At 39.6% G+C, this 15,568-nt stretch overlaps 1 protein-coding gene across 1 annotated transcript; it reads left to right on the forward strand.

Annotated features, from left to right (window-relative positions):
* Positions 1–2,371: 2,371 nt before the first annotated feature.
* On the forward strand, positions 2,372–6,208 carry LOC133611243 (cannabinoid receptor type 1B-like). The gene is made up of 2 exons (XM_061967938.2): positions 2,372–2,527; positions 4,189–6,208. The coding sequence occupies exon 2, from the start codon at positions 4,224–4,226 to the stop codon at positions 5,592–5,594; it is 1,371 nt and encodes a 456-aa protein (XP_061823922.1). The 5' UTR covers positions 2,372–2,527; positions 4,189–4,223; the 3' UTR covers positions 5,595–6,208.
* Positions 6,209–15,568: the final 9,360 nt, after the last annotated feature.

Here is a 15,568-nt window from a genome sequence, read left to right on the forward strand (position 1 = left end):
TTTGACATGATATATCACATTTTCACAGCCGACTGCCTTGATCGAGTAAAAAAGGCAGTAAAAGATGGGAGATTTCCATATTAACACACAATCAGTCATCAACAGGAGGCTTGACTTACATGATGTCGGGCATCTTTATGTACTGCCGGGTGACGGGCAGGTGTTTCTGGCGGTTGTTTTTGTAAATGGCATGTACTTTCCACAACAAGATGCATGTAATTTGGGCAAAGGCTCTGCAGGGAGAGGAGAGTAGTGGAAATAATTGTCATGCAGCTGCAGAGGAGAGGAACAGAAGCTCTCTATAGAGCGTGCATGTGACCAAGAAATAAGGCAACAGTACTTCCGGGGGATGCACAGTAGGGTACATTATGGTCATCTGTCATTTCTGCCATGCCAAATTGGATTTTGAATTTAGAAGCACTTACTGACTGCAGTAGATGTCTTTGCCTGCAGAGGTGGCATGGCATCTGTAAAGCTAAGGTTTACTGTGGTTATTATTAAGTACATGAGTAATATGCAGTGGGATCATATCATCCCTTTTGATGCCTTTTTTCATTACATTCCTAAATTAAGAGTACATTATAGATAAGCTTATAGTCTCATTAAGATGCTCGGAATAGATAAGAGTTTTCAAATACTGTCTCACCTACAGTGGAACCTTAATTTAGGAACCCCTCTATTTGCAAACTTTTAATGTAACAAACTTTTAGACCGAACAAAATGTGCCTTCGTGTGCGAACGCTTTATTTATTAATTTTCTTCCGGCTGCAAGCAAAAAGCAGGGCGCAACATTTAAGTCATTCAAGTCGTTGAGTACATTACTAGTCACTCTCGACGCTTCACCGTGTGTGCTTTTTTTTCTGTGTTTTTTTTGCTTTTCTGACAAATTCTGTTTATTTTACCAAGTTAATATGAGTCTCAAAAACTCGACAAGACGAGTGTGAAAAGAAGGAAGGAATCGCTGTGTAATAAAAATAAACAGACTCTGCGAGGAGTACATTAATGGCGCTCGCAAGTTTGGAAGAATTGACGAAGCAAGCTTCGTACTACAGCAAGTTTTAATTGTGCGGACTTATATCTAAATACTAAGAGTGCACACACAGACCCGCCCCCTCCTTTCTCTCCCTGTCTCTTTAACTCCTTGCCGATGTTAATATTGTTGGATTTTACTTTTTTTTAAATGTCTATTATTATAGCAGTATGGTTGTTAAAGTTAAGTTTTTGTGTGATTTCTGATCGTTTGTGAGGGCACCAATGTGACTTCTGTGTGTGCGCATGTTGGCAGAGCAGCACATACAGCACTGTTCAGCTTGTTAATAAAGGGAAAGTTGATCCATCACCCCCTTGTTATGTTTGTTTGATATACAGTACAGTACTGTATAGCACTTCATATTGTGTTCAAAGAGTACAAAACTTCACTAAAATATTGACTTTTGTCGAGGCTGGAATCCATTATTCGTGTTTGCATTGTTTCTTATGGAAAATTTTGCTTGACTATACAAACTTTTGTATTTAAGAAACCCTTTCAAGAAACAATTAAGTTCGTAAACTGAGGTTCCACTGTGATTAATGTGATGAGTAATGCAAAATGTTTCATGTATGAACACACCGTTGTAAAAAGATGACAGTACTTTCTCTGAAATATTACACCAAGATATTTTAGGGGATTGAAAATATGTTTTACACTAAAATACTTTTCACACGCATATACCTTTTGTGAAACATGAAAATAGCACCAAAAAAATTATGAAAAGAAAATGTGATAGATTTTTTATTAGTCAAATTATGTACTGTTGTTAATTATTTGTTTCTTTTCAACAAAATAATTTAATATGTTTTTAAAACAAAATTTGGATGCTTTTCATCAGACGTAAAAAAATATTTTTTTTTTAAACAAAACAAAAACTCCTAAAATTTGAAAATACCTTATTTCATTGGTGCTAAAAAATAACTAACTAAAATAACTAAGACCAAAATTTGGAGATACATGTTTGATTGAGCTGACAAACAATACGCTCAAGTCAAAAAAAACAAAATTGTGTTGGTGAAAAGAAAAATTCTGCACATTTTTTCTTTACAGTTCAAGCATCATAAAACATGAAAATTATTTTCTTTTGTATGTATATATATATATATATATATATATATATATATATATATATATATATATATATATATATATACATATGTCACAGTTGTTTTGGTCACTCAACTAAAGAATGGGCGTGCACAGCTTCACCACCTCATGCGCGCTAAACACCACGTGACTCACACCCCTTTTTAAAAAAGACACCAGCAAGTGCACACACACACACACACACACACACACACATTAAAGCACACCCACGCCCACACACTTCACCGGCTGCTTGGCTGCATTTCTCATCCTCTTCTGAATCAGCACGCATCATAATCACAAAATTGTCAGATTTTTCAGGTTTTTAACCAAGGTGGTTACTTAAAGCCGATGCTTTCCTCGCTGTATAGTTCAACGAGAGGTCATGTGGAAAAGAGCCAAGAAGTCAAGGTATGTTGCTGCAATTGCTTCTTCCCAACCATTTATTGTTGCAATAATAATTGTACAAAGTTAAATCCTAGTTCTTTTACTCGTGTTAAAATTGCACACCTGCACCTTATCAAGTTTATGTGTCTATTGTGCCATCTAACAAGTGCAGCAAATACCTACTTTACTAGGTAACTTTGCCACTGTAGCTAATGTTTATGCAAATGTTTGTTATTAATTAAATCATCAATATGGAAATGAGTCTGTGCACCCCAGTGTCTTTTGACACTTAATCAACCCAATGATTATTGAATTAAAAAGCCTAACGTTAATTGATAAGCAAGGTCGCCGGTGTCCTACATAGCTAATGCGGTGATTTCCCCCGAGGCCGTGACGCCATGTCATCCTCAACTGTTCACGTTCTCACTATTGTCTGCGCTGCATCTGCTCTCTAGTCAGCTGGCGGGTGCACCGAGTCAGCAGTCATCGCGCAGCTTTAAATGCTCACACATATTATTTACCTTTAAAAGTGTGCACTCTGTGACCTCTTCATTAGGCACACAAGGTAGATCCGGTGCAATACGGTTCCAACTATAACAAGGGCGTAACGCTCAATTTTTTGGGAAGTATTAATTTGGCAATGTTTTTTTCATATGGGTGTATTATTATTGAGCATCAGTGCTTCTAAATAAACTAAATAAACAGACAAATAATTTATTGTGATGAATATCATAATCGCAAGGGGCAGCAATATATTCCGATATGGATTTTAGGCCATACCGCTCTATCCCTAGATGTATCCTTCTTTGGGTTTTTTTTTTATAATTGAAATGTTTTCCTATATTTAGAACTATATATGGTGCTCTTCTATGGTTATCATCACACTTTTCTCTTTGCAATCACTGGAGCCAGATTGTGGTGGCGTCACACAAAAAAGAAGACAAAGACAAAGCAATACACACGTGTGGAGCCAATACCTTAAATCAGTGATTCTCAAACTGTAGTGGTACGTCAACTAAACCATTAATGAAATATTCAAACAGTGTTACTGTTCAAACAAAGATTAAATATAGTTGTTAACTGAAACCTCTGCCTTGTTTTTAGTGAATATTTAGGCCTACTATGCTACTGTATTTTAATGTTGGTCATAATGGTGGTACTTGGAGAGCCAAGTGTTTTCTGAGGTGGTACTTGGTGAAAAAGTTTGAGAACCGCTGCCTTAAATATTCAATGACTTTAAGTCTCAGGAGATTTGGTCAAATCAGATTATAGGTTAGTAGTTTTGAGAAAATAATACAAATGGAAATGAGGCAATATGTCAGAAGCTAATTTAGGAGCATTTGTGAACTGTTTCGAAATGTTTCTATTATAATTTATATGCCAAATAATGTGATATGGCTTTAAAGCCATATTGCCCAGCCCTAGTTATAAATCACTTTATTTAAATATATTTTTTTTGTTCTTGGAAGTGTAATTAAATTGTAAGAAACATCATTGTCATCCATCCATTTTCTACCGCTTGCATATTTTTCCATTACATTGCACACATCATGCTAAATGTTTTTTAGGATTGAAAATGTTATTTCACTTTGTACGTCTACTGTATTTGGTTTGATCATATTGTGCAGTGTCATCTAACACCATGTATTAATATGTGAAAAATAATCATATCTATTGTTGTTTAGACACTACTGATCCTCTCTAGCGCCACCTCTCAGCCATGAAGTTGGCTTTGCACGGGCTGGCAGGCACCACTACGAGCACCCTGACGACGGGCGTGCCGTACCTCGGCTCCAATGACGCGGTCTACGATGACGGTTCGAGGCTGGCCGAGAACGGATTCCTCTCTGAGAAAACGGCTTCCATTAACGCCGCCGCAGCGGCCGCCAAGGAGGTTGTTTTCAGCGCACTTGCACCCGTTCTGCCCACAAACGTCACCGGCCTTCTGCTCGCTAATGAGAGTGTTGGCGCAGCGCAGTGTGGGGAGAACTTTGCAGACAACATGGAGTGTTTTATGATCCTGACTCCGGGTCAGCAGCTTGCGGTCGCCATCTTGGCTCTCACGTTGGGGACGTTCACGGTACTGGAGAATCTGATGGTGCTATGCGTCATCCTGCACTCGCAGACGCTGCGCTCGCGGCCCTCCTATCATTTCATCGGCAGCCTGGCCGTGGCCGACCTCATTGGCAGTGTCATTTTTGTCTACAGCTTCCTGGACTTCCACGTCCTACACAGGAAAGACAGCCCGGGGGTCTTCCTCTTCAAGCTGGCGGGCGTCATCGCTTCGTTCACCGCCTCCGTGGGCAGCCTCTTCCTCACCGCCATCGACCGCTACATCTCCATCCACAGGCCCATGGCGTACAAGCGCATCGTGACCAAAACAAAGGCGGTGGCGGCCTTCAGCCTCATGTGGAGCATCTCTGTTGTCATCTCGCTGCTGCCTCTGCTGGGCTGGAACTGTAAGCGCCTCAACTCGGTGTGCTCGGACATTTTCCCCCTCATCGACGAGAAGTACTTGATGTTCTGGATCGGGGTGACAAGCGTGCCGCTGCTCTTTATCGTCTATGCCTACATGTTCATCCTGTGGAAGTCGCACCATCACGCCGTGCGCATGATGAGCCGGAGCTCCCAGAGAAGCGTCATCGTCTACACGGCGGAGGGTACCAAGGTCCAGATGGTGAGACCCGACCAAGCCCGCATGGACCTGCGCCTGGCCAAGACTTTAGTGCTCATCCTGGTGGCCCTCATCATCTGCTGGGGCCCGCTGCTGGCCATCATGGTGTACGACCTCTTCGGGAAGGTGGACGACTTCATTAAGACGGTGTTTGCCTTCTGCAGCATACTCTGCCTGCTCAACTCCACAGTCAACCCGGTCATCTACGCCATGAGGAGCAAGGACCTACGCAGGGCCTTCGGCAACATATGCGGCTTGTGTCGGGGACGCGCTCAGCCTCTGGACAACAGCGGGGAGAGCGAGGGGAACAGCAGAAGCATCAGAAGCAAAGATTGCGGCGCTAACGTGCGAGTCAAAGTGGCGCAAGTGGCAATTTCTGGAGTGACCGAGTCCACGTCTACTGCGGATCCAGTGTGAAACTACAGTGGTGTGTCGTTAATTAGGATAGACTTCACCCTCCCTACTTTTCACTGTGCCAAAACAACCACAATAACTCACAGACAGTGAAATATATTGTCGTACATGCATAAATGTATTATAATGAAAGGTGATAAAGCATACTTGCCAACCCTCCCGGATTTTCCGGGAGACTCCCGAAATTCAGCGCCTCTCCCGAAAACCTCCCGGGACAAATTTTCTCCCGAAAATCTCCCAAAATTCAGGCACACAATATAAACAGCGTACCTGCCCAATGACGTTATAACTGTAGAATGATCGAGGGCGAGTTCTTGGTTTCTTATGTGGGTTTATTGTTAGGCAGTTTCATTAACGTCCTCCCAGCGCGGTAATAACACACAACAACAGCAGTCACGTTTTTGTCTACTGTAAAGCAGTTCGTCTGCCGTAAACAGCAATGTTGTGACACTCTTAAACAGGACAATACTGCCATCTAGTGCATTTGATGAAAGCACTTTTTGCGTGCCACACAGCAATGCATCATCAGAGAGGGTGTTCAGCATGGTTAGAAAAATAGTGACAAATAGAACAAGGATGGACAATTCAACCCTTAACTCAACCATGAGTAGATGAGTGTTATGTGTGTGTATATGTGTAAATAAATGAACACTGAAATTCAAGTATTTCTTTTATTTATATATATATATATATATATATATATATATATATATATATATATATATATATATATATATGAAATACTTGACTTGGTGAATCCTAGCTGTAAATATACTCCTCCCCTCTTAACCACGTCCCCAACCACGCCCCTCCCCCAACCACGCCCCCTCCCCGCCCCCCACCTCCCGAAATTGAAGGTCTCAAGGTTGGCAAGTATGTGATAAAGTTTGTTGTTCCAGTAGCACATAGACCCTTGTGCAACCTTACCATTGACTATACACACTCTTAGGATCCAAAAATGGACCCCACTCATAAAAGTGCCGTAAGTCAGCAATAAAATATATTGTTTTTACATTCAACAACTGACAAAAAAATGAGTTAACTCATGATTAAAAACAAAAAATTATATGGATATACGTAAACCAGGTTTTCAGCAAATACATTCAAAATAAACATTACAAAAACAATTCCTGAAGGACCTTTTGACAGTAAAATTGTATTTGTGTACAAAGATTTGACTCGTTTAAGTTCATTTGAATTATTTTACAGTGCCTACTGAGCTAGAAAGTGAAAGCAGGCAGGCCTTGGTTGAGATTATTGACGACCCGACCTCGGATAAGCGGAAGATGGATGGATGGAGTTCACACAAGCCATATATATATACAGACGCCATGTTATATATAACTGCCCAAGCTGATGTTCATTACATTCCAGCGGTTTAATGGCAGTTTAACTCATTTACGCTCATCAAAGCTCTGAGAATTATGCTCATGTTTTTATGGGTCCATCTGGTGGTTAAAGGGTACAATTACACTAAAACTGTATTTTCTTGTTTTTCAATGGGAAATAATAAGATTATTTCGATTTTCATGGAAAAAGTATAATACACCAGGATTACAATCCGTTAATTGGAGTCAATGGAGCCAAAAGAGTTCCTAAGAGAAAGTGTGTATACTTTAGTTATATCCTATTCTAATAACGTTGCAATTAAAATTACAATGCGGTTCTATTAAAAAACTTGTGGGGCAAAATCCCTGGTCACATTTCAGACCGCTTACCTTCTAACTCAACAATCATAACACATAAGAAACACAAGCCCGTAATGTCCGTTTTGGGATTTAAGGGTGCACAAGGGTTAAGCAATAGTTTGGCCGCAACGCTTCCAAAAGACTGGAATGCTAAGCTGCAATCAGCCATTATTGATTTTGTCATAGTTCTGATGTTTGCCATTTCAATATCAGTAAAGACTGTGAAACATGCGGGGCGTTTTTATAGTATAGCATATTGTTGTAGCTCTCATGTGAATGTGCCATGTGACGACACTGCACTGCCATATTGATGTAAAAGCATCCATGGTGCCATTCTGTTTACTACATGGAAAGAAAATCTGTTTTTGTTATCAATACGATTGTCAACATACTGTGAGTTGTTATTTTTTGCCTGAATAAAACCATGAAATGCTACCAGGTGTGTGTATTGAGTTTACAAAAACAAATCATCATCAAAAATACAGAACACATACACCAGGGCTCTTAATATTATTGTTATACAGCAGGGCTTCTTTTAATAAGACAAAGATTTGTTTTTCCATACATCCACCTATTTTCTACCGCTTGTCTCTCTCGGGGTCATGGGGAGAGAGATGTTTTTATGAAATAAAAATATTGGAGAAAATCAGTAGTTGGAATTGTTTCAACAAAAAAAAATGTATCTAGTTAATAATTTATATCATTTGATCAGCTACATAGTAGAGATGTGACGTGGAAAAGAAATTGAGTCTTTTGAAGTTATTTTAAATGAATGATGAGAACAGATTTATATGATTGACTGTCTATCTGTGTTGGCCCTTTGATGACGTCGGATAGGCTCCAGCACCCCCCGCACCCCCGAGGGACAAGCGGTAGAAAATGGATGGATAAATATACAAAACCCAAAACCAGTGAAGTTGGCACGTTGTGTAAATTGTTAATAAAAACAGAATATAATTATTTGCAAATCCTTTTCAACTTATATTCAATTGAATAGACTGCAAATACAAGGTATTTTATGTTCGAACTGAGAAATTTAATTTTTTTTTTTGCAAATAATCGATAACTTAGAATTTAATGGCAGCAACACATTGCAAAAAAGTTGGCACAGGGGCATTTTTACCACTGTGTTTCATGGCCTTTTCTTTTAACAACACTCAGTAAATGTTTGGGAACTGCGACCATTTTTTGAAGCTTTTCAGGTGGAATTATTTCCCATTCTTGCTTGATGTACAGCTTAAGTTGTTCAACAGTTCTGGGTCTCAGTTTCTTCGTATTTTACGCTTCATATTGCGCCACACATTTTCAATGGGAGACAGGTCTGGACTACAGGCAGGCCAGTCTTGTACCCGCACTCTTTTACTATGAAGCCACGCTGTTGTAACACGTGGCTTGACGTTGTCTTGTTGAAATAAGCAGGGGCGTCCATGAAAAAGATGTTGCTTGGATGGCAACATATGTTCCTCCAAAACCTGTATGTACCTTTCAGCATTAATGGTGCCTTCACAGATGTGTAAGTTACCCATGCCTTTGGCACTAATACACCCCCATACCATCACAGATGTTGGCTTTTGAACTTTGTGCCTATAACAATCCGGATGGTTCTTTTCCTCTATGGTCCGGAGGACACGACGTCCACAGTTTCCAAAAACAATTTTAAATGTGGACTCATCAGACCACAGAACACTTTTCCACTTTGCATCAGTCCATCTTAGATGAGCTCAGGCCCAGCAAAGCTGGCGGCGTGTCTAGCTGTTGTTGATAAATGGCTTTCGCTTTGCATAGTATAGTTTTAACTTGCACTTACAGGTGTAGCGACAAACTGTAGTTACTAACAGTGTTTTTTTTAGGTGTTCCTGAGCCCACGTGGTGATATCCTTTACACACCGATGTCGGTTTTTGATGCAGTACAGCCTGAGGGATCAAAGGTCGCAGGCATTCATTGTTGGTTTTCGGCCTTGCCGCTTACGTGCAGTGATTTCTCCAGATTCTCTGAACCTTTTGATGATATTTCAGAACGTAGATGGTGAAACCCTTAAATTCCTTGCAATCGCTCGTTGAGAAATGTTGTTCTTAAACTGTTCGACAATTTGCTCACGCATTTGTTGACAAAGTGGTGACCCTCGCCCCATTCTTGTTTGTGAATGACTGAGCATTTCATGGAAGCTGCTTTTATACCCAATAATGGTACCCACCTATTCCCAATTAGCCTGTTCACTGTGGGATGTTCCAATTAAGTGTTTGATGAGCATTCCTCAACTTTTTCAGTCTTTTTTGCCACTTGTGCCAGCTTTTTTGAAACATGTTGCAGGCATCAAATTCCAAATGACCTAATATGTGCAAAAAATAACAAAGTTTACCAGATCGAACGTTAGGTCTTTGCAGTCTATTCAATTGAATATAGGTTGAAAAGAATTTGCAAATCAATGTATTTTGTTTTTATTTACGATTTACACAACGTGCCAACTTCACTGCTTTTGGGTTTTGTACATATATACATTTTAGTCTTACTTATTATTTGTGTATTTTTCTGTATTGTCAAGTGAAGTAAAGTGAATTATATTTATATAGACTGCAAAGTTTCTCCTAAACTGACAAGGTACTTGTGGCGGTGGTGGCGTGGTTATGGCCGTAGTCACATGACGTCATTGAGTAATTGGAATAAATTTGCTATATGATTTTCTTTAAAAAGACTCAAAAATTGTATAAATACATTTAAAACAAATCTGTTATTTTTAATTAGTATTAACTTATTTTGTTATCCGTTTGCCATGTTTTCAATTCAATTGTTGTTTGTTGAGATTTTTTCAAGTGTTTACAGACCTTTAATGATTTTCTTATTAAAAACAACTAGCAACAAATTTAGCATCTTCTCCTGGTGTTATTATAAAATGTACTCGTGTTTAGAGACTCTACTTCTGTCCCTCGATGTCCATGACGAAAGAAGAGCACTGCAGCGAGCATGATGACACACTTGCTTGCCGTTGTTGCTCTAGTTGTACTTTCTCTTCTTAAAAGCCATCACTGTCCTCTTTTGTAGTTGGCTGTCTGAAGGTATATCAGCAATAGACATAAAAACCACGTCCACATTTGCGCCACAATGGCATGCGGTTTTTTTTTTACAGCACTGTTTTTGGTCTGTCTTTATTCAGTGGTCAAGTTTTCGGTACATCACTTGTCAATAGTGCGCAAATAATAGGCTATATATTTAAAATTCATACTGTAACGACCAGCTAATGTTAATGTTTTATGTGTCCGTGTGGTTTGTAAACACACCATCCGTGCCTGAAAGGTGATTGGTGGAGAATGTGGAAGTAGTGTTGTGTGTCGCACTCACGAGACGAAAAGTGTTTACATGGGAGATAAACCCTGTTGGAATTGTGCCATTTGTTATCAAAAGATTGGTAATAAAAGTTAAAAATAGTGTCGGACTGTGTGATTTATTTTGTGGGCTACGATAAATTGTTACTTTAATTTGTTTTCAAGTTTTTTCAAGGTGTGGCAGTAATAAAAATGCCGGGGCGCCGCGCCAAATTCAATTACATTAAGGGGAAACCCTTGAGTGGGTAAAGTGTCTTGCCCAAGGACACAGCAGCAGCGACTAGGACGGTGGAAGCTGGAATAGAACCTGGAAACCTCAAGATGCTGGCACGACCGCTTTACCATCTGAACCACGCCGTCCAAATGCTCTTGTGTGACGGTTTTTTTTCTAGGTGAAGGAAATTTCAAAAACAGCAATTTCTCTGTCAAAGCATAGTGATATGGCATCTTGTTTACAATAAAAACCTAACAAAAATGAAAGTGACAATATTTCAGAATAATTTCCACCAAAACATTATATTAGTGAATTATTCAACTATATTGACCCACTTCTTACCTTATAAATGTTAACAGTGATAGTGTCATTGATAATAAACAGATGAAACATTTACAGGTAAAAGCCAGTAAATTAGAATATTTTGAAAAACTTGATTTATTTCAGTAATTGCATTCAAAAGGTGTAACTTGTACATTATATTTATTCATTGCACACAGACTGATGCATTCAAATGTTTATTTCATTTAATTTGGATGATTTGAAGTGGCAACAAATGAAAATCCAAAATTCCGTGTGACACAAAATTAGAATATTACTTAAGGCTAATACAAAAAAGGGATTTTTAGAAATGTTGGCCAACTGAAAAGTATGAAAATGAAAAATATGAGCATGTACAATACTCAATACTTGGTTGGAGCTCCTTTTGCCTCAATTACTGCGTTAATGCGGCGTGGCATGGAGTCGATGAGTTTCTGGCACTGCTCAGGTGTTATGAGAGCCCAGGTTGCTCTGATAGTGGCCTTCAACTCTTCTGCGTTTTTGGGTCTGGCATTCTGCATCTTCCTTTTCACAATACCCCACAGATTTTCTATGGGGCTAAGGTCAGGGGAGTTGGCGGGCCAATTTAGAACAGAAATACCATGGTCCGTAAACCAGGCACGGGTAGATTTTGCGCTGTGTGCAGGCGCCAAGTCCTGTTGGAACTTGAAATCTCCATCTCCATAGAGCAGGTCAGCAGCAGGAAGCATGAAGTGCTCTAAAACTTGCTGGTAGACGGCTGCGTTGACCCTGGATCTCAGGAAACAGAATGGACCGACACCAGCAGATGACATGGCACCCCAAACCATCACTGATGGTGGAAACTTTACACTAGACTTCAGGCAACGTGGATCCTGTGCCTCTCCTGTCTTCCTCCAGACTCTGGGACCTCGATTTCCAAAGGAAATGCAAAATTTGCATGGTTGGGTGATGGTTTGGGGTGCCATGTCATCTGCTGGTGTCGGTCCATTCTGTTTCCTGAGATCCAGGGTCAACGCAGCCGTCTACCAGCAAGTTTTAGAGCACTTCATGCTTCCTGCTGCTGACCTGCTCTATGGAGATGGAGATTTCAAGTTCCAACAGGACTTGGCGCCTGCACACAGCGCAAAATCTACCCGTGCCTGGTTTACGGACCATGGTATTTCTGTTCTAAATTGGCCCGCCAACTCCCCTGACCTTAGCCCCATAGAAAATCTGTGGGGTATTGTGAAAAGGAAGATGCAGAATGCCAGACCCAAAAACACAGAAGAGTTGAAGGCCACTATCAGAGCAACCTGGGCTCTCATAACACCTGAGCAGTGCCAGAAACTCATCGACTCCATGCCACGCCGCATTAACGCAGTAATTGAGGCAAAAGGAGCTCCAACCAAGTATTGAGTATTGTACATGCTCATATTTTTCATTTTCATACTTTTCAGTTGGCCAACATTTCTAAAAATCCCTTTTTTGTATTAGCCTTAAGTAATATTCTAATTTTGTGACACACGGAATTTTGGATTTTCATTTGTTGCCACTTCAAATCATCAAAATTAAATGAAATAAACATTTGAATGCATCAGTCTGTGTGCAATGAATAAATATAATGTACAAGTTACACCTTTTGAATGCAATTACTGAAATAAATCAAGTTTTTCAAAATATTCTAATTTACTGGCTTTTACCTGTATATAATACCTTCATAACAGGCCAAGCTTTTGAACGACTCAAGATCAGGTGTTCTCAGAAATAAATGTGCATGCAAACTGTAAAGATTTGAAACTACTGAGCATGTGCACGCTCTCGCATCAATGCTAAAGGTTTAGTCAAACTACATAACCATAGCAATTAACGTAAAAAACTTTGCTACATTGTGGTTATTTTCAGCAATATTTTACATACCAGGAAATAAACCAAACAATACAAACGGTAAAAACCTTTATTAACCTAAAATGCATGGCTGATTGTTGGTCATACTGTATGGTGACATAATGAATGTCGACAAGTATTTTGACAAGCTCATATATGAATGATAAAAACAAGATGACCGACTTCCTGTTTGTTTTCAGGTATGGGTTCTTCAGACTTGCACGTGCATCCTGTCATGATAGACGTCTTCGGTGATGTTTATGTCGATACATGAAACTGGTGGAAGGGGCTATTTTGTAGTTATTTTAAAGGTGGTGCTAGAGAGCCAATTCTAACATTTCATTTTCGTGAACCCCAAAATATAAAATATTTTGGGGTTCCCAAAAATGAAATGTTTATGAAATATTTACTTTTCGTAAATATTAGGGGGCCTCAAAAGGCGTTGAAACCAAGATAATAATAAAATAATAATAAAAATAATTTCAATAGGGCCATACTTGCCAACCTTGAGACCTCCGATTTCGGGAGGTGGTCGGGGGTGGGGCGGGGGCGTGGTTGGGGCGGGGGCGTGGTTGGAGGCGTGGTTAAGAGGGGAGGAGTATATTTACAGCTAGAATTCACCAAGTCACGTATTTCATATATATATATATATATATATATATATAAGAAATACGTGACTTTCAGTGAATTCTAGCTATATATATATATATATATATATATATATATATATATATATATATATATATTTACTATATATACATATACACATATATATATTTACTATATATACATATACACATATATATATATATTTACTACATATACATATATATATATATATATATATATATATATATATATATATATAAATAAGAGAAATACTTGAATTTCAGTGTTCATTTATTTACACATATACACACACATAACACTCATCTAGGGTTGAATTGTCCATCCTTGTTCTATTCTCTGTCACTATTTTTCTAACCATGCTGAACACCCTCTCTGATGATGCATTCTGCTTTGTCTCCTTGTTGTGTGCGCAGTTGTGCACTGCACTCTCTAAAAGCCCTAGATGTTATTGTCACATATGCATGTCCACTAGATGGCAGTATTGTCCTGTTTAAGAGTGTCACAACATTGCTGTTTACGGCAGATGAACTGCTTTACGGTAGACGAAAACGTGACTGCTGTTGTTGTGTGTTGTTACCGCGCTGGGAGGACGTTAATGAAACTGCCTAACAATCAACCCACATAAGAAACCAAGAACTCGCCCTCGATCATTCTACAGTTATAACGTCATTGGGCAGGCACGCTGTTTATATTGTGGGAAAGCGGACGTGAAAACAGGCTGTCGACACGTCACTCAGGTCTGCATGGATATATTTATTTACACATATTACACAAATTCCGCCTGAATTTCGGAAGATTTTCGGGAGAAATTTTGTCCTGGGAGGTTTTCGGGAGAGGCGCTGAATTTCGGGAGTCTCCCGGAAAATCCGGGAGGGTTGGCAAGTATGAATAGGGCCCTTGAGGTGCTCTACATCCCACCTGGGGTTCTTGCTCCGCTGCTTGGGCCCTAACTACAAAAGCAATTGTTCCACGACCTATTTCAGACATTTTCTCAACATTTCATCAACATTCGTCCATTACTTATGGACTGGTTGCATTTTATTTTTTAAGGCAGCACATTTTTTCCACACCACGACTACTTTCAAAGAGACACAAATCCCTTCTCTACTAAACAGGTAAAGAAAATCACTGGTAATTATTTGCTTATCAACCAAATTTTCAATCATATTTTTACTATGTATTCCCTCTGTAATTCTCAAACATTGCAAGTACCACTACCACCCTCCATCCATTTCTAACGCTTGTCCCTTTCGGGCAGTGGCGGGCGGTGCGTTTCCCATCTAGGCCTTCAGTGATGTCCTACTTAAATAATTACCTCTCAAAATATGTCGCCACATGACCACGGCTTGTAAAATACTATACAGAAACACATTTGTGCAATACTGGGCATTGAATGAACTCAATTTGTCACTAGTGTACAAAAAGGGCTATTTTTGGCGCATTTAAAAATCAATAAACCCGCATCGGATGTGGTACTGTCAAAACAAAAATAATTGTAAAAAACATAGTGAATGTGAAAAATATATTTGAACTCACAATACCGCTCGTAGTTGGTTGATTTGAGTGGAAGTGGCAGGCAAACCGTTATATCTGCGGCCTAATCAACGTTTTGCTCTGCTACTTTGTTGGTTAAAAAAAGTGAGTACCGCTGATTTCTCCGCTGGCCGGGTATGGCTCCGGTGCCACTTTCTGCTTTCGTAAATCACAACTTGTGATTGGATACCTGGGAGTGACAAGTGAGTATCCAATCAGTCAATTCAACGTAAGGCTAGTCAACAACTTGTGATCTGATCAGCTATCGCAACTGTCTGTTAACTGACTGTCCTCCGTTCCTTAAACTGATGTTGGTTCAGAAGGCCTCCGTCAGAATTCATATAGCGCTGACAACCAGCTAGCTGAATTCTGATTGGTTAAAAGAGCAACACTGGAGCCTAAAATGACATGAAGAGAATATGATG

The sequence above is a fragment of the Nerophis lumbriciformis genome, linkage group LG08 (assembly GCF_033978685.3).
Source record: "Nerophis lumbriciformis linkage group LG08, RoL_Nlum_v2.1, whole genome shotgun sequence".
Classification (NCBI taxonomy): Eukaryota; Metazoa; Chordata; class Actinopteri; order Syngnathiformes; family Syngnathidae; genus Nerophis; species Nerophis lumbriciformis.

Excerpts from the sequence above, each read along its gene's own strand:
- LOC133611243 (XM_061967938.2), top strand. The coding sequence starts at position 4,224 with ATGAAGTTGGCTTTGCACGGGCTGGCAGGCACCACTACGAGCACCCTG.